The sequence below is a fragment of the Strigops habroptila genome, chromosome Z, assembly GCF_004027225.2.
Source record: "Strigops habroptila isolate Jane chromosome Z, bStrHab1.2.pri, whole genome shotgun sequence".
Classification (NCBI taxonomy): domain Eukaryota; kingdom Metazoa; phylum Chordata; class Aves; order Psittaciformes; family Psittacidae; genus Strigops; species Strigops habroptila.
In genome coordinates this window covers 37,739,147-37,764,244 of record NC_044302.2, presented here as the reverse complement: position 1 = coordinate 37,764,244, position 25,098 = coordinate 37,739,147, and the positions used below count along the sequence as shown (strand labels likewise).

At 39.0% G+C, this 25,098-nt stretch overlaps 1 protein-coding gene across 1 annotated transcript in view; it reads right to left on the bottom strand.

Annotated features, from left to right (window-relative positions):
• Positions 1-23,886, bottom strand: part of LOC115601017 — a gene marked incomplete at its 3' end in the record, with an annotated part of 58,430 nt that extends 34,544 nt beyond the window's left edge. Inside the window, 1 exon segment of the mRNA XM_030470546.1 lies at positions 23,742-23,886. Within this exon segment, the coding sequence (XP_030326406.1) occupies positions 23,742-23,886 (145 nt within the window).
• Positions 23,887-25,098: the final 1,212 nt, after the last annotated feature.

The window sequence follows — 25,098 nt, the reverse complement described above, 5'->3', positions numbered from 1 at the left end:
CTGGGCACTGTGCCACTGGCTTCAAGGAAGCCAAGATTCCATCTAGAGATGGCTAAAACAAAAAATTAAAAAAAAAAAAAAAAAAAAAAGCAGGAGCAAAGAACAGCATTTAAAGATACAGATGCTGTCTATTATATGTAGGTCACCTGTTGGTGAGTAATCTCATTTGGGAAGGAGAGCTGTTTTCCTATTTTCTGTGTATAACACAAGCTTCTTCAGTATAAAACTAAATACGCTTGTATTTTTTATTTTCACTGAAATACTGAATAAATAGAGAAGTACTGAAAAAAGAGAGATGCAGGTTGTTGGGAAATCCAGTTTTGTCACCTCTAAAACAGGTTGGATCTCAAAAGCTCAGCTCCTAGGAGGTTCACACATCCCCAGTAAAAGCCATTCTTGTTCCTCTAATATCTATGATTATGTCTCAAACAATGATTTTTGAGGTTAAACAGGATTGCTGTGTATCCTAATAGCAGCTAAAGATGTAAGGCACACAGGCTTCACACTTGAAGACTCCTCTCAGCCAGCAGAGCCTCAGGGAGAAGTGTCTGTAAAATTTGCTTTGTTTGCAGGCTGCGTTTGGTAAATCCGAACCTTTGATAATGACACATCGTATTGAGTGGTGGCTGTGAGTGAATGCTTGTTGAACTTTGAAGATATGATTCAGCACAGCACTATGAGAACAGAGCACAAGAACATTAAACACCAGATGGTATTTCAAAGCCCATCAGATACACAAATTCCTTTTTCTTCTGCACAAAAGATCGGCAAAACCTCATGTCTGAAAAAAAGCCCATTAAGATAAATGGAGTTGATTTGGTTTTGTCTTGCTAGGGCTATTATAAGAAAGTCATCTGAATAGGTCAAATTACAAACTGCTCTGGATCAAAGGAGGACAACTGCAGTAGCAGGTCAAATTGATCCAAGCTATGTCAACTGGATTAGCATGAAACCCTAAACTGCAGTGCAAAAACTTCTTAGCATGGGACTTGACAACAATTAACAGAAGTAGTGACTGTTTAGCACTGCAGGTTAGGAAGGCATTAGCAGAACAGATTCGCCAAAAATATCTTTTGCAGTTGCCTGAAATGAAGAGATTTACGAAAGAAGCATCAGCACTCCAGGCTCAACAAGGTCAAGCATCTCTGCAGGCCAAAGCACCGAAAGCACAGTCAGGGGAGGTGAGCTGAAAGGTAATACAGCACTACCAATCTCAGAGTTATGTATGCTTAGGCAGCTGAGAGCCCGGCTGCCGGTTTTGTGCCTTGCTTTTAAATTTTGAGTCACGTTCAGCCTGGGAGGAGTTCCCCCAACGTGCGAGGAATTATCCCTGTGATTTATTTGGTCAGTTGGAAGCATTGCATTTGTTGACTTGTCTTGGTGATCCATTGGTGCAGTGCGATTTGTATGAGCAGTTGATGTTGGACAATGACTATATTGCTGGCTGGGGGCTGTGTGTGCATACATATGTGTGAACACCATTGTACCACAGGTAGCAAAGCTTACAATGTTATACAGAGTATAAAGACAGGCTTCCGGAGCAGGAGCTGTAATAAAAAAATTTAGAAATGGTTCTGAGGGAGAGTAAAGGACTGGAGGGGCCAAAGAAGGGAAATTTCACTTGAATCAGCTAATTATTTGACCAAAAATAGAAATGGTAACTTGATTTCCCCCTCCTCTCTCTGTTGCTGATGGCAAAGCAACAAAGAGCAAAGAACCTCTACCAGTTAACAAAGACAGCTACTCATGAGGCAGGATGCATACAAAAACCTGACACAGAGTTGCCAAAAGGAGCAGCCCTCTGAGCTTCACCACAGATGTCCAAGTGTCCCCTGCTGTCTTTCTTTTATGTCAGCAGCAAATGATGCTAGTACATCAAGAAAATGACTGACACACATACATTTTCTTGAGAGTCCAGTTGAACAACTTGCTTGCAACTGAGTTTGTTGAGTCTAGAGAGGCCATTGACTGAAGAATGGGACCATGGGGACCGTGTAAATACTCTAAAAATTGCTGTTTGCCCTTTTTGTCCATTCAAAACAAGTCCTACAAAATTGTAGCATGGAGCCTTCTGACAACAGCTGAGTCACTGAATTAATTGTCTCCTCCTCTAATTATTACACTACTTTATTCTGTCAAATCTGGGGAGCAGGAGGATGCCTGCTTTTTAATATATAATTCTAGCAGAAGCTTGAGGCACCAGAAATTTGCTGGGAGTGCCAGAGGCCCAGTTTGATAAGAATAAGCAGCTTTTAGTAAGTGATGCATATTTTCTTTCAGCTGCAAACATTCAGGTTGTCGGGGGGCTGGGTGAGGTGAAATGCTATGGCCATTCAAACAGACGAGGGTGTCAAAACCCCCGATGATTCCTAACACTTGAACACATTACACAGGAGCAATTAAACTGACAAGGAGAAAAAAGCTTTCCTCAGTCCAGATTTACACTGTGTTCCCATTCATGGACAAATCAGCAAACATTTCAAATGCCTTGACTGAGTAATGAATGGGTTCTGGGTTAGTTGCTGTGCTGACAGCAGGTTTTAAATTCTATTGAGTCAGGCAAGGGGGAAGGTGAATAGGGTAGAATTACAGGAAAGGATTAATGAGGGGTTTCTTGCTGAACATACTGTTGCAGTGTTCTCTCACTCACTATACCAAGCAGTCACTGATTTTTGCCTTAAGGACTGTACTTTTATAACCTAAAATATGCCTCCTTAAACAAATCCACATCAGGCAATGTGTCAACACTTCATTGGTTTCAATAAAATTAGTTTCCTAAAAGCTCTTTTCTGAGGCAATTTTTGTACTTGAAAATGCATTACAAGGAACATTTACTACAACTACAGTACAATGATGTATAATATGACAAACACAGTTTTAATCAGTGCAAGCTGTAACAACAAATATACTACACATATGGTCTCTCTTTCTTTCATTCCTTTTTGCTCCTCTGCAGTCATAGTAAAAATCCATGCATTCATGGTTTTAAAACCATTAGTTGCTACTACTAGATTTAAATAATATCTTGAAGAATAAAAAAAAGAACACTGCAGAAGATGCAGTAACAATTTTTCCATGATGACAGATGTCTGTTTATTAATGTTGTGTTCCTCTTGCTATCATATGTACTAAAAGCATGCCAAGTCATAAAATCATATTCCTAGGAGAGAAAAATGCATAGATCCTCCAATATACATTGTGTGTGAAACCAAAAGTCAATGTTTTTTGCCAGGCCTACCTGGGTCACATTCACTGAAGAGTCTGAGAGACTGCCAAGGTCTGTCAAGATGCCACATCTGGCTCTGGAGCATCCCACAGCTCAGTCAGCTGATAAAATTACATTAGTATGGAGACAGTGATCTGAAGGACAGGAGGAAAAAATCTTTATTTTCTTGCCTGTGCATTTCTGTTGGCCTTGTTTCAAAATGTCATTTTTGGAGGATTTATTCTTTTCCCCCCAAAACCAGAATTCAATAGATTAGGATACCTACAGCAAGTTACTTAACTTTCAGCCCTTGGTTTCTTTCATTGTTTTTGTTTTACTTGTGTACACTTATTTTTCAACACTCATCTTCTGGCATTTTAAATTATGCTGTCTAGGAATCTGAACCACACTTCATCAAGGACTACCAGTTCCTGAGGTGTGCTCAGTTAAGGCAATACAAATAATGAGGAAAAAGGTCTTATTTCCTTTATTCTCACCCATAGGCTACAGGTAAATCCCACCTCACACTTTAAATAAGCAACCCTTTCACACACCAGGAAGAGTTTCATTCCACCACTACAGGTACAGGTGCTGTTGTGTTGCCCTAAGTGAAATGCACAGAATGGTGGTATTTAGTTTGATTATAAGAAGTGTGACTTTGGTCTAATCATATAAAATACAATGCAGGAAAACTATCCCTAAAGTGAATTGTGTCACAACAATTCATTGCTGTGATCAAAATTCACAAGACTAAACTGAACACTAAGAAAGACATATCATTTTACTTTTTTATTACTTTCACAAGCAATGGAGAAGCTTAAATACATTTTTCATTCTTTCCTCTAGATTGTCTTGGTAGCAGCATTTGGAAAGACCTTGAAATGTGATACTTGCATGCCAGTTTGGTTTTTTTTTTTTTCATGTCTTCTACAGAGAAAGAGCAGAAAGAGGAAGAAGAATACACACCTGAATTTGAAGTACACCTCCATCACTCCGGAAAGTCCCCAGCTCTATAGACATGCAGAGCTATTGACTGATTAGACACTGGGAGAGTATTAGAGGTACATGCTTTTCATGCTGGCCTTGTTCTACTGCCAAAGAAGACCATGATGATTCTCACTTTGGTTTCTAATCAAAGCACAGGTTGGTCTCTAAGTTTCCAATTCTTGCCTACCCTGCTGAAGCACCAGTACAACAAACAGATGTGCACAAGAAAGACTGCAGAGTATTACATCTCTACATGGCCAGTTAAGGGTTGGAATCTGTAGTAATAGGGAATATTTACACTGTAGCTATCAAGAACTAAGCTTGCTGCCTTTGTGAGGTAAAGAGGTGTTGTTCTAAATATGGGAGGTCTAAACCTGAAAACTGAGCATTTCATGAAGAAAGCAGATAAAGAAACATTTTACAGCATAAAAGCAGATGCACAGTGTTAGTTCTAAGGTCCGTTTGGGTCCAGCCTATCACTCTGTGTCTGGCAGCTTCCAAAGCCAGCAAGAATGGAAAAATGAGAGTGACAGGCATACACCCTCTGGCATTTTCACTCATTATTAGCAGCTGGGAGCCTAAGGGCTGCTTCAGAGCTGATCTGTGCAGCCTAGTATTTCCTAGCCCTAGAAGGACTTTTTCTTTGATAAATTCATCTGACCAGTTTTGAAGCCATTTAAGTGGAAGCAGGAAGATGGTAGGTTTGTAAACAGGCCTGAGAGGAATGAATAAAACCTAAGTACAGGCTACAATAAAACATAAGTTTCTAAAAAAGGAGAGATTTCAGTTCTCTACTAAGGATGAAATTAAAAAAAAAAAACAGTTTAGGATGGTGAGTTATAACTGTAATAAAAGGGCATGTATAATGAAATCAAATTACTCAAAATGTTTCTTTTTATTCCTGCAGGGACAGGTCTATGGAATTACTATTAAAAATCCCTCTTTTACTCATTTCAAATGGAGGTCATTCAGGCCGTAAAGTCCCTCCTCTTTCAGTTTTTCTAGGTATGCAATAAGGAAGTGTATATTTAACCACTTTTATTGGAAAACCTAGTTGAGTAATACAGGCTGATGAATGTGAACTTCAGTGTCTCCTAGGGCTTAACAGAGTTTGCACCCATTTATCTCAGGGAAAAAAAAAATAGTCAGTAGAAATAATACCTCCAAAAAGTCCTAATACATATAACTAACTTAATCAATAAAACATAAGGTTCATTAGCTTCAGTGAGGACTTAAATGTCAGTTATAACCAACCCAGCAGCAGTGATGAAATTTCATATGAAAGGAAGAATTTCTGCATGAATAATCTCGAAAAATTTCACTGTCTCTCCAATATTAGAATTTTAAAGTTGAAATCAAGACTGTTTGTTAGTGGAAGACACAATTTAAAAAAAAGATCAAAACCCCAGTAAGTTTGGTGAGTGTAAGTTCATCTTAAAACTACATTTTTATACTTTTCCAGAAAAGACTGAATCTAAGTCTTAGGATGCAAGGATTATAGCAATCAGACATTATTTAAAATTAACATCTGTGCCAGTGAACGGAACGCAAAAGTCACACATTTGTATATTATATTGAAAGGTCTACTACAATAGAGATCTCAAATGGCTTAATATATAAAGAACTTGCAATATGGTATTGCAAGATCTTTAGTTTTCCAAAGCCTTTAGGCTTGTATTGCTTGACAGCACACCATACCTTGTATCTTGTTACATTACACAATATCCACGTTTACTATTATGTTTTCTGTATGTTTGCACAATCTCCACATGTTTTGGGGGGAATTAAACCAAGGGGAAAGAAGTAAAACACTACAAAAATCTAACCTGAATTTTCACTTGAACCGGTACTGAACCTGAAAGGAAAGTCTGTACTTCATGAGATAACAGAAAGGAGATGGTTTCTTTAGTTTTCTAGTTTAAATTTAAACCTAAATTAAAAAATAAACATCAGATTTCAACTATCCTGTTAAACACCAGGATTTTACCAAAGAACCTGGCTACTTGTTTTCAAACTGATTTTATGCAGTACTTGTAACAGGAGGCAAAAAATTATATACTTTACATGAGAAAAATGGGTTCATTTAACATATTTTAAAGAAAAATATTGAAGTTTCATAAATTTCACTGCTGTAGTATCAACATGCCATTAATTAAACATATGCTTTTTTTAAATGTATTTTTATTATATTGAACTATTTTTCACATAAAAATTACTTGCCGCTTACATCCAGGAGATTACAGTTACCCCATGATACTAAAAACTTGCTTGATTTTGGTGGTAAATAAGAACAAAAACAAAGTAGAATTTGCTGCATATGTAGAGTTACCCTAGGTTTTTTAGTAAGTTAGTTCCCAGTAATAGTTCTATCATTACCCTTTATATTGTTTCAATAGCATAAATTTTTTCTCTATCAGAAAAAAAAATCAATAAATATTGGCATTAGAATAGAAAGACCTCAGATATTCACACTATTTCTGTATAAGTAGCTGTAGATGTAGAATATTTAAATGGTTGCATGAGGACTGGAAAGATTTATCTGAGGACCCAGGACACAGATAATGACAGCTGAGATTAGCTTTGGCTACAAAGCAACAAACCACTGCGAGTAATATCACCTGTGGATGCTGGATCAAGGTACTACTGCTTATTGGATACAGAAGTTGAAAGAATTTATATATATTTTTTTTAATATCTATTGAGCCAGTCATTGATTTGATATAAAAGATAAGAATAATTTTGCAAACACAGAATTATAGCATTGTTGCTCTTCAAAAGGAGTCTGCAAACTCCCTCAGTAGCCCCTGTTCAACAATTGCAGTATTGTGTTTGTTAAAATAGCCGTATCATTGGATTATTATCAGAAAAACACACACAGGCAGCTTCCCTGTTGCTGCTGATGTTATAATCACACGAACTTTTCCTCTGAGAATCAGCATAAAGAGACATGCCTAACATTTTCTCTGAGAATTAATATTCAAGCTGGGAAACCTCCCTCTTCTAGAAGAAATCATGCATTTAAGGCCCATCGATACATGAAGCTAAAAAAATGCTCACCTCCTCAAGCTCAGAAGCTCACTTACACTATTCTACAGATTTTTTCTGTATTTTTGAGGTTACTAAAAAAGTGTGTTGTGCTGCTATATTATAAACAAGAAAAGAGAAATACGAATCATTTGTGTAACTCAAACATGCTCTCAATTTTCTTGAGCTCCCAAGAAGAAGACACTAGTGTGTGGTGGTTTTAAATCCAGAATGACTGATCATTCTTTTCTGCTTGTATCTTACATGCGTCTCAGAAGAAACATTATGAATCTTTCTTACTTTAAATAGGATTTAAAGCCTTTGAAGAGTGCCAGATTGGTATCACTTTGAACTGGAACCCCATGTTTACAGAACAGGTTACAGTAAACTCAGCATAGATGGAAGACCCTGGAGCAGCCTTTCACTTGACATCCAGAGCTGTGATTACAGCACAGGTGATAAAGAAATCAAAGTTCTTAATCTTGACTGCCCATATGAGAATGTCTATTATTATGAACTTAAGCTTTAGCCTTTTTGCAAAGTGTACCCAAGAAGCAGAAACTGGAAGGCATTGGTGATGATGTTTCTTCTGTGTGAGATGAACATTAAAATAGTGAAATAAATGAACTGTGAATATCATATTCTCTTAAAAGGACCATTCATCTGATGTTAGTATAGATCCACTCAATTTTTTCTCTCCCCGTTATTGCATTCTTACTGAGACTACACAGTGTGTGAGGAGAGCACCTTATATTCACCCACTTCAGATTCAGAAAATAGAGAAACTTGGGAAATAGAAAAGTATACCTAATTTGAAAGTGACAAATAGCTTGCCAAAACCCCTTAGAAAACAGTAAAATAGTCTACAGTCCATAGCAAAGGGCATCATTCCTATCCTGTCTAAAAAAGAACACTAGGGTTTGAAAAGAGACGTTCAGGGAGCTCTGTGTAACAAACTGTTTGAAGCAGAGCCTGTTCCTTAGGGAAGCTATGCAGATGGCCTCTGCAACAGCACTAGAAGGTCAGCAAGGTCCAAACTGTTACATGGATATCATAAAATTACACAGAAAACACATTTAGGCTTTGAACAAGGACTCAAATTTCAGTAATCTCAATCAAATTGTTTGTTGTTCTATCTGAGCTGGAAGAATTTCAAGATAAGCACACAAATTGCTGTCCTACATACAGGTTGTAATACCTAGTGTGTACATTTTCTTGAACTCTGTTATTAAAATCATTCTCATGTTCTTGAACACAGCTTGCTTTTCATGAACTCATCACTATGTCAGTAATTTAATCTAATGTAACACAAAAGCTTATTTTTAGTGACATTATGCCAAAGATCCAGAGGTTAGCATTAACAGATCAGAGTTCATACAACAGTTCTTTATTCCTGCGACAAGGATGAAGAGTCTACTAGACTCATGTGTTGCCAGCATATACCCTAGTTCTACAGTGTGTGGTGTCATTTCTGAGTATATCTCCTTTATTCATTTCACTAATCCCACATACTCTGCCATTATGAAATGTAACACAGCTTGGATTAAATCTCATATCTTCTCTGATGTTTTGCAGCAGAAAAAAGGGGAAAAGGTAAAAAGAGTTATTTTTCTGAACATACAACTAAGAACTTGAAAATCTAGCGTAGGTTATATGTCCTGGCAACAGCTAAATAATATGAGAGGTCATGTTCTGTACAACTCTGTTGACTTCAGAGGATTTTCACAAGGCAAAACCTGATATGTTATGTCTCAAACAGGCTTCAGGACACTGGATATACAATTATAGCATTGCTTGGCAACCAGAAGTTATCTGGAGGGAGTCAATGAGGTTATTACAGGTCACATAAGTCATTAACAATAACTGAGTAGTGTAGTTCCATTTTTAATTGGAATAGTTTTCTAACGTCTTGCTATTCACATTTACACAGGCTCGATCCAGATTAAGTTATTCTAAGACATATGAAAAATTTGTTCTGTATGTCTCTCTACACTCTGCCCCTCTATATTCAATTGTGTAAGCTTTAATATGCTAATGTTAATAAAAGTAGCTACAATTATGCAGGCATGTTTTCTGATAACTACAAGCAGAAGGTTGATTATAGGCTGATTCACTGATAGTTAACAATATTTGCATCCTTTTTGGCATTAGATTTAGAGGTATACGGGACATAGCCTTCCCCTCCCACACAAAGTTTGAAATTTAAGTATTTAGCTTCTGTGCTGGGATAAATCCTAGTCATTTCAAAACAGTGTGCATGTGTCTGTGTCAGAGGGATGGAGAGGGAGGAAGGCAACTTCTGTGTGACCCATGTATCCCCAAAGAGCAAACAGATTGAGAGTTTATATACTCACCGAGATTTAAAATATAGAGGGTCAGATCATTTGTCTAGCACTAAGCAACAGCTCTTTTCAGGTGAACATCTCTTTATGTTGCCTGCTGGAGCTGTTCCTCTTTGGATAAGGAAGTATGTGTCTACTGGTCCAGGGAGACATCAGCTACTCAAACAGGGGTTAGGAATCTCTCAGGGGTCACAGCAGCTCTTGGCCCAAGGACTATCTGCTTATGTGGGCCGATAATTTTGAAACAGGAGTGCAAGAGTAGCAAGAGCTGAACAAGACACATGGCTGTTGCCTTAGCTGCTTCCAAAGCTTTTGTTATTTTTCTTTTTAACTAGGCTCTTGAATCTTTACACCACTACAATTTAATACATCCTGGACCTTCTCTTGGTGTTCATCCTACCATTTCTGCTTTTACCTTCAAACTACCACACAATGCCTAGGAGCATATGATAGTCATCTACACACTAGCTCTTAGGCAGTATGGCAGGTACTAAACCAGAAACTTAAATGGTGAAGCTTGCAAAGAAACTGATACATGGCATTGTCTCCAGTGTAGTGGTTTGTGGACTGATGTGAGACCTTCATAATCAGGACAGAATTTTCCCTAGAGCTCATTTGTTTCAGGTGGAACCAAACATATTTCTTTCTGAAAAGGAGGTACTGACCAAAAGTTCTCACTCCAGATCCTGCTTCACCTCAACGCTTGATTTCAGAGCCTCAAAAACTCCCCTGCTATGAACGTACAAATAGCTACAGGTGAACGTTTACTTAGTTTTGTAATCAAATTTTACGTCAAAAAAATAGACAAAAGTATCAGAAAAGGAGCCTAAGGTAGGCTGCCAGTCATTTCTCTCATTCCTTAGAAAGACTTTCCATCACCTGAAAATTCTTCATTTCTTTCATGAAATAGACTGAATTCTGAATTTGTACACTGAATGCTGTACATTCCACAAGAAAATTTGATTTAAAAAAAAAAAAAAAAAAATCTGTGAGATAAGTCTCTGCAAGCCCCTCAAAACTACTACTTCTATTGGTTATACATGGAAGATGCTCAAATACTCAGTAATACGTAGTAATGTAAAACTCTAACCCAGACTTTAATACAGACAGAATTCTGACATGTACAATCTGGGAAGTAACTGTAGTTCCTAGAGGATGGATTTATTATTATAATTAAAGGAAAAGCAGTTATTATATGTAATGCATTTATTCTTTACAGTGTGGATTTTTTTCTTTTTTTTTTTGGTTGGTTGTTTGTTTATATCCTAGAGAACTTCAGGGATTTCATCAAGAATATGGTCCTTGCCTTCAATTCCCTATCAAAGGCTTGGCATTTTTATTTTATCTGATCAAGAACTTGAATTACACAGAAATTTCACAGTAGAAGCCTGATTCATCCTCTTTGTTTTCTCATTTAGCTAAACTAAACCTTTTTTTTTCCTAAACAGCTATCACAAAATAATAAATTATAATTTTGCAGCTATTCAATGTAGCTAATTTTTATGCAAGTGAAGTAGTGGATCACAAGGTTAGCTGTGAATTGTGATCCCACGTGCAGTTCCTTAAATGAGGAGCAATGCCAACTCAGCTTTGCTTAGCTCATTTACTCTGCATCTGAACTTGTAAATTAATCATTGCTGGCAACATCAATTTGGTTGTAATTAATCATACAGGGAGGAGCAAAGAAATTGCACTGAAGTGAGTCATATTAACAACGTTATTTGATTGCTCTCAGTGTAATTTACTAGGATCCTGACGTGTGTATACAAAGCTTCTGGCTGGTACTTTGGCACATAAGGAAATTTGTAAATTGCTGTGTACGATAGGTAGAATAATGGGTAGCCCAACTAGCTGTATATGTAGATTTTTAATGAGCCCTGCTTTGATGCATTACTTTTCTGTCCATAATTGTGCAGGCTCTCAGGCCTTCAGCTCTCAAATTGCCAATGAAGGAAAGGACCTCTAGTGCCCCTTTGTCACATAATAAATAACAGTGAGGTCCATTTCCAGGCAAAACAAGGAGAATTCCACCCTGGTGAAATGTTGTTATGCTTAAAAATAAAATATGGAGGAAAAGACTGTATTGAATTCTAAGCAAAAGTTAACTGGAGAAAGCAAAAATGGAAAACAACTAGCTAAACAGCTTTTCAGTATTGATAAGCAAACTGAAAATTTTGATGTTGATGGTCTTAGCAAGCAATAGATAATTTAGTTCTATTATTTCAAAGGAATTCCTCTATTAATGAGATGTTTGAAATCTTGAAGTACTGGATGTTTCTTTATACATCCAGCTAATCTCAAAACACGTTAATGATAGAGGTAATTTTATTTTAAAACAATTGAACTGTTTCAATTAAAACAGCTTTCTCATGGCAGAACTTCAACGTTAGCAAATCAGGAAAGTCAGAGATAAAACGTAAGTTGGTTTCATGTCTGAGTGCAGTCCAACTTTTCCAGGAAACCTGAAGACCTACATAAACCTCATATCAAATAGTAGATGTATTTCAGCTAGGGCAATAATTATAAGAGGCCAATTAGCCGGTTACAGGAGGCTCTGCAGCAGGCCACCGGAAGAAACAATTTCATTTCTTCTGTTTTAACTGGAACAGCAGTAGAAAAACAGGTTTCTCCTACCCTAAGAGTGCTGATTAACTGAAAAGGGAAAATTCTGGTAATAGGGATAATAAAACAAATGCTTACTGGCATCCTACATTTTAATAATTCCTCTTGCAACCTGGAGACCTGGATAGCAGTGTCTGCCATTCGAACACCTCTGCTCTCTCCATGAGAAGGAAGGGTGTGGGAGTGATCTCCTGCCAGCCCAAGAGCCTGTCCCCTGCAACATGCGCCTGGGCAAAGTGACAGCAGGAGGCAAGTACACGGTGACAGAAATGTTTCACCAGCCTCCAGCAATCTATGGCTCACCAACATCCCAAACTAGCAGTTGTATTGTTATGTTTAAACTAGAAGTTTAAGAACCTGCAAGTATTAAACTTACAGGTGTTCTTGCAAAAGCAGAGCTGAAGAACAATTTCTATGGCTTTCCTTTCTAAATATCTGAAAAATAATTACCCATTATTGGTATTTAATGCTAACTGAGTTCACTGCAAGCTGTCTAATGAAGTCCAAGACTAGCAAACATTTCCTGTGCACTTTGAGAGGATTTTTGCCTTCACATTAGGCAAAGCTACTATGGTTTGAACCTACAAGACTGGTAGGAGGCACTCTTAATCTCCCTGGTTTGGTTGTCAAAAAATAAAACAGTGGTTATATTGCTCGCAACTTAATTACACACCTGAAATTTCAACGTAAGACAGTTTTTTCCCCACTTGTAAGACCTGAAACAACAGTTTAGCAGTCTTATTATGTAATTTAAATGGAGCAGCAAAAAACCATAACCCAGTAGTAATAAAGAACGGGAAACTCCAATAGCTACAAGAAAATGAAGTTGTTTTTCTTCAGGAAGGGGAAGATATGGTGCTAATTGTAGGTAAAATCACTAGGCACCAATCTTAGCTTATATTACACACCAGAGCAGCAACCAGAGAAGTTGCAAATATCCTAATAGCTAAACTTTTAAATCTGAGTAGTGAAGTTGGCATTTTTACACACTGTAAATAAGTGTGCACTGGCATGTCACATTCATTGTCCGTACTCTAAAAATTATATTGGAAAGATAAAAAGGACTTCAAAATAAGTACAATTGAAGTCTGATATCTAGAAATCAGTCTTTATCTTGAGACACTTCAGTAGCTTAGGCTATTTTTATGTCCAGAAGAAGCAGTAATAGTGAGTTTATTATTGTGTGTGCATATGTAAAGGGCAGAAGTTACAAGATTTAGGGAGCAGGGAGCCGCAGTTGTGACCGGTGTGGGAGGAGAGATGAAAACCATTGCAGCTGGCTCTGAAACCTATTTAAGCAACAGACATAAAGATTAAAAACTTTAAAACTGCATGGCAAAGTATGTTGAACCAGAGCAGCATGAGCTCAGACATATTGCAGAGAAGCAGTGGTGGCTGATGGCAGCTGGAGGTACGCTTTTGCGGTAGCTGTCATGCCAGAAGGAGGTAGGCGCATCCCTGAAGGGTTTGCAGCCTGTAGGTGACCCACACTGGAGCAGAGACAACAGGGAATAGAGCTGCAAATCCGGTTAGATGTGGGCTGGTGGAAAACCGTGAAGCATCAGCCAGCAGAAAGAAATTATCAGAACAAGGGAAAGCCATTGTGAGAGCATCTCAGCCTCTTTTACCACTCCCACCTCATTGGGTGAACTCTGGTGGACTGAGCGCAACTCACAGAAAACATGGAAATTTGAGGGTGCAAAAGGGAAGGGTAGTGCTTGTATCTAAGTACTTGTATAATTGTCTGTGTCTTTTTTTTCCTCCCCTCTCAACATTCAAATTGATGATCAGAAGCTTATGTTTGCTCACAATGAATCAAATACACTTCACCAACTCAAGACTGTTTTGCTTATGACAACATATCATAAAGGAAAATCTGGAAAGGAAATGGCTCTATAACAGAAGAAGGCATAACAAAATCCAATGGCTGGAAGATGTAAGCTAGTCAAATTCAGGTTGGAAAAGGTAGAGCAGCACATACTCTAATTAATAATCAGAAACATGCTGGTGTGCTGCTGGGCAAAGTCTTGAAACCACGGTCAGATAGAAGGAAATCATAGGTTTGATTCAAAGAGCTCCATATCTCTAGCCTTTGTAATACAGGACACATCCGCCTGTATCATGATAGTGATCCCTTAGAATCATAGGATCAACGAAGTTGGAAAAGACTATTAAGGTCAAGTCCAACCATTACCCCAGGACTTCCAAGGCTACCGCTAAACCGTGTCACTAAGGGCCTCATCTACACAAAACATGTACACAAAACAAGGGGTATTTGAACCCTTGCAGGCTTTTAAATCCTGAACTATCAGTCACTATACCTGAGAGTAGAAATGGTGTATAATAGCAATAAGCAATAGGTAGGCAGTACACAAAACAGTGGCTTGGCAGCAAAAGCTTAAGAAATAACTGTTTCTTATTCCGCTGATACAGCCTTTTGTGGAGCCAGACCGCAGGCTAGAGAATTTAAGCAATCTGTGTAGAAAATAAAACTCTAAAATCCAAATACCAAAATCGGTGCACAGATAAATATTCCCCAAATATTTATTTCAAACATTCATACATCTGAGGTCAGCACAAAGTCTTGTCAAAGAGAGCATTACAATCTCTGATCATTTTTTATGACCATGTTCTAACAAGCCTTGATTGTATTGACCTTTGAATAAGGTTTTTGCAAGTGTCAAAGCAGCTAAGAAACCAAAATACAGTTTTCAGAAGAGAGCTTCAGCAAGGTACAGAACCTTCTGAATACTGAGAGGAGCAGATGTAAGAAATTTAAGTACTTTCAAGCATTTTCATAGAAAGTGTCTTTCAAAAGCAAGAAGGAGGCCTTAAACCCATCTGATTCTTAAAAATCGGTATCTTTAATTTTTTTGAGGAAATTATTATGAAGTTTTGCAATGAATTTGCAATGATATACAGTGACAGAGGAATTTGCCATCATGATAAGAGTGTCTGGCTTGATTAACAACATCAATTAGAAAAACGAGACTTTGTAGAAGCAATACATTCCTTACTAACTAGCTTAACCTTGGAAAGAGAGCTAAGGGACTGATAAAAGGAGAACATCTGCACCAGAAAGTGCTGATAACAAAAACAAGTAGTCCACAAGAAACAGCTATAACTGGGTGAAAAGTAAAGGTAGCAGGGGAAAATCATGACCACTGACTCAATTCAAAAGCAAAAAAGCTTGCCCCCCTACACCTTCATGAAGCATGCATGTTAATTTACATGGCAAGCAAGAACAATTTACCGAACAGAAGATAGAGTACTAATCACATATTCAGTAACTTTTGACCAATAAAAAATAATTTCTTTGTTCTCTGAAAGATGATTCATCTGAAATATGCAAAATTAAAATGTACTAGCTTTGTGGAGTTTCCACCTAGCACCCTATTTTGCAAAATAGCTGACAATAAAATACCTTAACTCTTTGTATACTGGCATTTTGCATACTGGGTAATGATCCCACTTTTGGGACAACAATTTTCTGTTTAAGGCAGGAACAAGACCAAGCTTTGCTTTCTTCCTGTAGTAACCCTGGCTTGAAAGCCCACCTAATTTTCAATTTGTGTCCTGTAAAGTGCACAGAAGCTTATAGAAGTACATGAAGATTGTAATAAACTGGCTTTGGTTAGCGTGTGGTTTCACTTGAGAAACATGAGTATGATTTAAGTCAACTAAACACAGATGCTAGAGTTAGGTGAAATCATAGCAAAGCCATGTTTGCAATTGCGTTAAAATTACAGGCCAATGAACACAAGAATTGCCTGATTTAACTGCGTACCTATGTATAGGACTATTCCTCAAAAGTATCCCAGTTATCCAGGATTATTGCTGACCAGTTCCACACAGGAGATGTTTTTACACAACTCAGCATGTTAGAAATTATAGTTGCAACATTTGCAAATTTCCTACATTCTAAGTACATAACTAGCATAAGCTTATTTGAATTTTATAATTTCTTATGGTTTTGGATTGAGAATTCTCTGCCTACCTATAGAGTTTACAGTCTTGAAAAGACAAAAATACAAAGCTATCTATTCTCACCTTTTCCCAAGCATCTCAAAATTGAGCATTGCTAACACTGTGCAGCCGTGGATACTGCAAGCCACCAGCTATTCCACAAAAGCAGGAATGAGATGGCATCATTATAGACATCATATGTTCTCCAGAAGAAGCTTTTTAACCACATAAACTGATAAGGTGTATTGCTGTGCTTCAAATTCCTTTCCAGATCATACTAAAAATTGCCACATATCCAAAAAAGACAAAAAACCTTGCTGTCTAATATATTGATACACTGATATTATTTGATAAATTCAGCTCATTTTGGTGCTTCTATTGGCTATTCATGGGTCTGGGAAAACTCTTACGTTTTTGATACATTAACAGTGAGAGAAACATGATGGGTGAGTTTGCTCTCTCTGATGCTTTTGAGATTGACTATGAAAAGAGAGAGTGCGTGATAGGGCTCTTACTAACATTAGAATTCACCAGTTGCCAGTTTGACATGTTTTTCCCTGTGTTCGGGGTCGAAATAATTGCCAGGTTTGGATTCAGAAGTTTTCTTTCCACTTGTAACTTTGTTGTAGGTGGTAGTTATACAGTTTGTGACCACAGGTGTGTCAGCACATCAAAGGTTTCTGTGGATCATTCAGCATTTATTGCCAGATTTATTTTATGGGTGTCTGTCACCACAAAATACTGAACTTATTGGCTGAGGTGGTATCTGTGGCATCATGTGACTCTGATAGATCCAAATGGAATAGTGTGATTTCACAAGCTGTTGCCATTTCCTGTTTAATGTTTTGTAAATTGAGGACATAAACTTGCAGCCACAACCATAAGTATGTGGCTGTGTATGTATGTACACCCATCACACAGAAAACACACAACTCTATTTCTGAAGCCTAAGGGAGAACACACAGATTTGCTTCCTATATTTGAAAAAAAACCCCAAAACCCAAAAAAACCCCTAACTTGATGTAATTTTCAAGCATACAGAACTGGAACAATGGAGCAAGATGCACACAGGACATTGAGATGTTAATATTTCAACTGTTTGTAAATTTTTTATTTTTTTTTTTTAAGGAAAGTGTATGCTCTGGATCAATCTTGGAGAACCAATACTAATAATATTCCCAAAGAGCAGTGATCCCAGGTGTGACTGATGTGTACTTCATTATTAAAGAAGAGCTGGGATCACCATTAAAGAAGAGCTAAGATTTGTTAGATCACTCTTAGGGGTTGGGGGCATTAGTTCATGGCTACATGCTAGACATTTGTTGAATGACTGCACCTGCCAGCATAATTCCAGTGCTCCTTCACTGATGGAGATGGTGGAGAAACAGTTAAAATGGTCCTCTTGGCAATTTTAATTTGTAAGACAAATATAAAAATTGAAATAGTGCAGCTATAAATTATAAATTCCAATCTTTGATGAAAAAATAGGGAAATTATAATGTTCAGGAGGGTAAAGGAAGCCCTACATTCATAAATAATCTACTGGGGGGGGGAGCCCTTCCCAGGCCCTGTGGTCACTTCAGGGGCCTCGCGCTGCTCTGAGGGGAGGTGTTTGAGGGGTGCCATTGGTACCCTGAGGTGAGCAGGAGAAGATGTAGTGTTGGGAGCTTCCCGAGGGATGAAAAATTGTTTTTACGGGTCCAGAGAAGGGCAATGAAGCTGGTAAAGGGCCTGGAGCACAAGTCTGATGAGGAACAGCTGAGGGAACTAGAGTGTTTAGTTTGGAGAAGAGAAGGCTCAGGGGAGACCTTATCGCTCTCTACAACAACCTGAGAGGAGGATGGAGCCAGGGGGTGGCTGGGCTCTTCTCCCAGGTAACGGGTGGTGGTGGGGGGTCACAGCCTCAGGTTGCACCTGGGGAGGTCTGGATGGGTGTTGGGAGCAGTTTCTTTCCCCTGGGAGGTGGTCGGGTGTTGGGGCAGGCTGCCCAGGGTGGTGGTGGGCTTGCTGTCCCTGCAGGTATTCATGGGCCATGTAGACAGGGCCCTTGGTGACGTGGGTTGGTGGTGGCCTTGGCAGTGCTGGGGGAGTAGTTGAACTTGATGATCTTGAAGGTCTTTTCCAGCCTACTTGGTTCTACGATTCTATGAATGTTTTGCCTTTAAGATAGTGGAATAGCCATAATGTGCCACTACACGCACCCACTACATCACAGGAAGCTAATTGTTCTAAAAATGCACCTTTTTGTAAAACAATCCAAATGATGGTCATGCAGTACCACACTTGCAGTTTTAAAACAAAGTCACAGGCATACAAGTCAATTGGTTATCCTGAGGTGGAGAAAGGAGGATTACAGCAGCTGGAAGTTACACGAGGAGCAGCTCCCTTAGCTGTGCCTGAGCAGGGATGGTAAGCCTGAAAGCTCCTTTAAAGTGGTATGAAATGGGTTGCTTCTTTTATAAGCCTAATTTGGCCTGTCCTTCTCTCATGGATTGAAAGACATTTTTATTTTGAATTTCACCCACTTGTGAAGAAAAATTAGTCAGGCTTTCTGCAAGTCTGTGTTTCTAAAGACCAGATGGTATTAATCTGAACATAAGGTAGACGGCAGAATTAAGGCAGAAAGAATATCATGGGGGGTGGGGATAAAGTGGGGGAGGGGAGAAACCAAAAAAAAATAATCCTTTATGGAGTGCATAGCCTCTTGTTATATATATATATTTATACTTGAAGATCTGTATTTCTCAGCCTAGCTGCAAACACTGAGTAAAGTGAAACCTTCTTGTGTCATGCATTTTTCTCTCACATACAGCAAACCAGTGATACTTGGTTTTCACAATGATTTAGTGTTATCTTAAGAAGCAGCTATTACTCGAACTGCTAAGCCTTGCCACATATCTCTGAAATTCTCTCTCTAAATTTAACGTGACTATAAGTAGTACAGCAGTAGGAGAGTCGAAGAGCTATTCAGGTTATTTGTCATTGCTGAGAATGTTTTTGAAGATGCCAGCCTTTTTAATATGCTTAATTAAACTTACATGAATGTTGACATTTTTTAAAAGGAATTGTATGAATTGAGATAAGCATCTTACATCATTTGAAGATACTAAATAATGTATCAGATCTTATTAACATACCCTACTCCTCATCAAAAATAGTGCCTGGATTTGAAAGTAACTGTTAAAATGAATAAGATTGCTCTTAGAGTAAGACCTCTCTCAACAGAAAGAATTAGTCCATTGAAAGTGCATTTCTAATATTTAATCTTTGAAAATTCCTAATGTTTTGTGGGCTGCTTATCCTTCCAGAAGAGATTAAGATTCTTGATGGAAAATATAAAAGAACATTCATAATAAATATCCGCAGTTCTAGGTGAGGTTATCCAGTCTAATTTTCTGAATACCATAGATTTTCCTTTGCTTTTGCTGGTAGTTGACTCCATAACAAGTCAAGTAATGACAGACTAAATTATTTATTTTTTCTGGGATCTGCGTAACTGTTGACCACAGGCAAGGAAAAAAGGGAGAAGAGTGACATTATTGACCCTAAATGAAGAGACTGCATAGGTACCACCTCTGCAGGCTATTCCAACACAGATGATACCTGACAAACCCTATCAATTAATGTGCAGGAAGCATTCCTTCCCAGTCAAAAAATGTCATCAGTTTAATGCCGAATACATGAAGATGTCAGAAAAATGTTCTCCTTTCTTCACTGGCCCCATTTTCTCCAGCATTTTTCCTCCAGAACCACAGGGAAAGAGAAAATGCTGACAGCAGCTTTCTGGCCAACTATGCAGTAGGGAAAAAATAAAAAAAAAAGGGGGGGGGGGGGAAATAAGAAAATAAGAGTTCTGTCCCATTTAGTTAGTTGTTTTAAAAAATTAAATTGAAAGAAAAGAATTCAACATCCTTGCACAAGGCTAGTTGTTTAGCTATTAGGTCACCTTCACACCTTTTTTCTTTCTTTATATTCTGAAAGTTGGTCTTAGCCTTCTTGGTTAGAGCAACACAAATTATCCCCAGCTACCCTAAAGCACTTCCAGAGTCACTACTTTCCAACAGATTTCCTACCTCACAGTCATAAACAGGACTCATCCTGTACAGTACCTGTAGCTGTACTACAACCTCTGGTTTGGCCTGTAACTGTTTAAATAGGTGATTTAGGTCAGTTTTCAGAAATAAAAAAAAAAAAATCCCTTTTTGTCATTTATTGCTAGACCAATACTTGTCCCATCTGAAAAGAGTCGCAGGAAAGACATGGTATCAACATTCATTTGTTCATAAAAATATGGTTGGATCAAGAATTAGTCTCCTAGCAGAAACAGTTCTGTTGATTGATATCTCTCTGCTAACAACTATATTTGCAGAGCTAGCAGGAACAGGATAAAATTCCATTTAAAATTTACTTCCCTTGTCAGCTGCTTTAAGCTTTGGAAAACTGGCTCTGCTGAAGATCCAAAAATACACACTAGTGGTTGGTCATGTGTTTTCTTACCATAAGTAAACACTATAGGGTTATGATAAAGATATCTAAGCAGTTGCTAGTTTTAAGTTCACAAATTCACAAGCAGAATGAAAGCCAAATTTAGTTACCTTCTGTTAGTTGAAAGACTTTCTGGATAAGTAATTTATATTTCTTTGAGAAAATAAATTGAAATTTTGTTACTAGATGCTTTCAGAATATGACAAAATGTTACACACACAAAAACCACATACCATTTTGTTTTTTCTTCAGGGAATTAGAGGCTGATGCGTTAGAGCCTTATCCCTTCACTCCCCAATTTTTTTTATTTTTTTTTTTTTTCAGTTTGGGGATATTGTGGCAAACAACCACCAGTACCTATCTACTCCAGTCTGCTCCGTAACTGGGACTTGGTGATGATAAACAAGCATCTGACGCCTAGTATCCTCATTCTATCACATGCATTAGAAGTGATTTTCACGTTTTACTTACTTACCACACTTCAGCAACTTTCAGTAATAACAGCCATCTCAACTTTCTGTTCACACATGAATATCTCCAAGGTCTCCTTTACTGCTTAGAGAGACAACAGGAAATATTGACAATGTTCTTAAAGAACACAAATGTAACCCTAATTACTAGTGAAAATAACAATGCAATGCAACATAAATCTATGATTAGGCAAAAACATTTGAATAAGCCAATTGATATTTTTATGCCAAGACAATGTCTGTTTGCTGTTCACTAAAAACGACTATGAGATCCTGCTCTCTACTTAAATATAATTTCTGAATTCATCTTCATGTGGAAAAGGTTTGTCCATTAAAGGAACTGCAGGAAGTGGCATTTAATTTAGAAAATCTGGTCTCGTTTTGTCTATTTACTTATTGTTCCTGTTTATATACAAGCCTATACAAAAGCTAACTGAATGCGTGCACATGTACATTTGTTAAACCAAGCTACATCTTGTCTGTCAGAAATAAATATTCATTTTGCTCAGCACTGAAAATGTTATAAGAGATACATTACTGTAGGCATTTCAGAAAAGAAAAAGATCTTCATGTGCCTTGTATGCATCGATGGTTGTGATGAAAGCCTGGAATTTGGGGGACCTGTGTAAATGCCCTCTGTGTGCTTTCTCCAGCAAGAGAACAAAGCTCTAGTGAAAAGAGGCATTGACTGGTCTATTTCTGCTGATGTGTTTTCATTTTTAAAATCAGCACAGGATGAGTAGAAAAAAAGCAATTAAATGTTGAAGGCTCTGCTGGGAAGTCTCTCTCCCCAGGGAGATGCATGTTGTACTCATCCAGGCACACCTGACCCCAAGCTGGGCTCCAGCTGCCCACACCCTCTTGATGCAGGCATGGTGCTCCCTGCCTTGGCTTCTGTACTTGCTCTGCCTGGACCTCATCCTTGGTGATCCAGGCTTAACCAGTCTGCTGGATCTTCCTTCACCTACGCTTACTTTGGATTCAAGAAATTAAACATTCCTTATTCCAGCAAAGCCTATAGGCAACAAGGGAGTCAATGAAGGACAGATTTGAGATAGTCTTTGGCCTCTATTGACAGCACATTCTGCTGCCATAGAGAAGGACAACGTGTAGACAGACCTTGTGATAGAGCCAAAGACTATCAGGTGGAAGACTATGACTATACATATTCTGCTCAATAATAAGGATGAATACAGCGTTTTGAGTTTACTGTTGAAAGATTGGGCTGCAGCAGTGTTTTTCAGGGTTTTTTTATTTTTTATTTTTCTGCTGAATTTAACATGCATAGCTTGCTGCATGATATCAGTGACTAGGTTTTCATAGTCACACTTCACCAATTCAGACCTATTCAGTCTGGCACAGGCTGAAAGCCACAGTTAAAAATTTTCACAGCCCTTGTATAACAGATTATTTGCTCACAGCTTTGTGTGTCCAGCAGCTCCCAACACCTCTGAAGAAGTCCGCATGCCAAAGGTTGAGGATGAGCTCCCTTTTCTTTTTATACTTCTCAAAGACCCAGGGAAGTGACAGATACTCATTCCCAGCAGTGTTTCCTCCCTCCCCTCTCCTCATGCCTCACAAATCCTTTACAACACAGTTTCCAAGAAAAGTTGTAATACAACAATATGTGACACCTTGCACATTGTTGCCCATGTTATCAGAAGCAATACATAAAATGATGAATGACACTGAGGAAAAGGTAATGTTTAAATAATGAACTGTAAGTTCCCACTCAAGGTGGGAGTTATTTTAGGAATACAACAGTAGTGCACTAAGATCACCAAAACAGTAGCACTCATTTTGCAAAGATACTTGAACACCTTTGCAGTATAACGCTTTCAAAAACAAATATGTGAAACAGAATCTCAGAGGGATACTCATATGGACAAAACTTTGTAGGCAAAGCAAGTTGCACGTTTCTTGGAAGAGTTTTTATCTCACCTCCAAGGTAAAATTCCAAACCATGGCACTCTCACTGTAAAAATACAGACTTAAACATTTACACTTTTAGAATCAGAGAAACATAGGATCAACTCGGTTGGAAAAGACCTTTAAGATCGTCAAGTCCAACCGTTACTTCAAGACTGCCAAGTCCACCACTAAACCATGTCACTGAGGGCCTCATCCACACGTTTTTTGGAACACTTCCACGAAAGATGATTCTACCACTGCCCTGGGCCTGATCACCCTCTCAGTGAAGAAATTCTTCCCAATAACCAATCTAAACCTCCCCTGGTGCAGCTTAAGCCTGTTACCTCTTTTCCTATCATTTGTTACTTAGGAGAAGAGACTGACACCCACCTTGCTCCTCTCAGGTAGTTGTAGAGAGAGATAAGGTCCCCCCTGAGGCTTCCGTTATCCAGACTAAAAACCCCAGTTCCCTCAACTGTTCCTCAGCAGACTTGTGCTCCAGACCTTTTGCCAGCTCTGTTGCCTTTCTCTGGATCTGCTCCAGCACTTCAATGTCTCTCTTGTAGTGGTGGGCCCAGAACTGAACACAGGATTCGATGTACAGCCTCACCAGTGCCCAGTACAGAGGAATGATCACTGCCCTGGCCCTGCTGGCCACACTATTGCTGATACAGGCCAGAATGCTGTTGGCCTTCTTGGTTGCCTGGGCACAAGCTGGCTCATGTTCACCTGCATCAATCATCACACTCAGGTCCTTTTCTGCCAAGCAGCTTTCCAGGCACTTTTCTCCCAGCCTGCGGCATTGCATGGGGTTGTTGTGTCCCAAGTGCAGCACCCAGCAGTTTGCCTTGTTGAACCTCTCACCATTGGCCATAGCCCATCAATCCAGCCTGTTCAGATCTCTTGCAGAGCCTTCCTATACTCCAGATCTACAATCCCAGACATCTTAGTGTCATCTGCAAATTTACTGAGGGTGCACTTGACCTCCCCTTCCAGATCATCAATGAAGATATTAAACAACACTGGCTCTAACTCTGAGCCCTGAAGGACACCGTTAGTGACTGGTCATCAACTAGATGTGACACCATTCACCACCACTCTTTGGACTCTGCCTCTGCCATCCAGCCATTTTTCAACCCAGCAAAGAATACACCTCTCCAATCCATGACCATTTTCTCCAGAAGAACGCTGCGGGAGTGTCCTGGGTTCAGCTATAGCAGTCATTTTTCTCCTTCTTAGTAGCTGGTACAGTGCTGTGTTTTTTAACTTTCAGCCTGGGAACAACGCTGATAACACTGATGTTTTCAGTTGTTGCTAAGTAATGTTTATTCCAGCCAAGGACTTTCTCAGTCTCATGCTTTGCCAGGGAGGAGAGGAAGCCAGGAGGAAGCAGCGACAGGACATCTGACCCAAACTGGCCAAAGGGGTATTCCATACCACAGCACGTCATGCCCAGTATATAAACCGGGGGGAGTTACCCGGAAGGCCTGATCACTGCTCGGGTCGGGCTGGGTATCGGTCGGCGGGTGGTGAGCAATTGTATCCTCTCCCCTTGTTATTTCCCTCATCATTATTAACATTGGTGGTAGCAGTAGTGGTTTTGTGTTATACCTTAGTTGCGGGACTGCTCTTATCTCAACCCGTGGGAGTTACATTCTTCCGATTCTCCTCCCCATCCCTCCGGGAGTGGGGGGAGGAAGAAGCGGGGAGGGGGAGTGAGTGAGTGGCTGTGTGGTTCTGAGTTACCAGCTGGGCTCAAACCACGACAGGGAGATAGTGTCAAATGCTTTACTAAAGTCCAAATAGACAATATCCACAGCCTTTCCCTTATCAGCAAGGCGGGTCACCTTGTAATAGAAGGAGATCACGTTGGTCAAGCAGGCCCTGCCTTTCATGAACGCATGTTGACTCGTCCTGATCTCCCTGTTTTCCCACATGTGCTGTGTGATCTCACTCAGGATGATCTGTTCTATGACCTTCCCCAGCACTGAGGTTGGGCTGACAGGCCTCTAGTTTCCGGGGTACTATTTCCTTCTCTTTTTATAGAGAGGCGTTTTATTTGAACAGGATTTTTTCCCAAGTATTC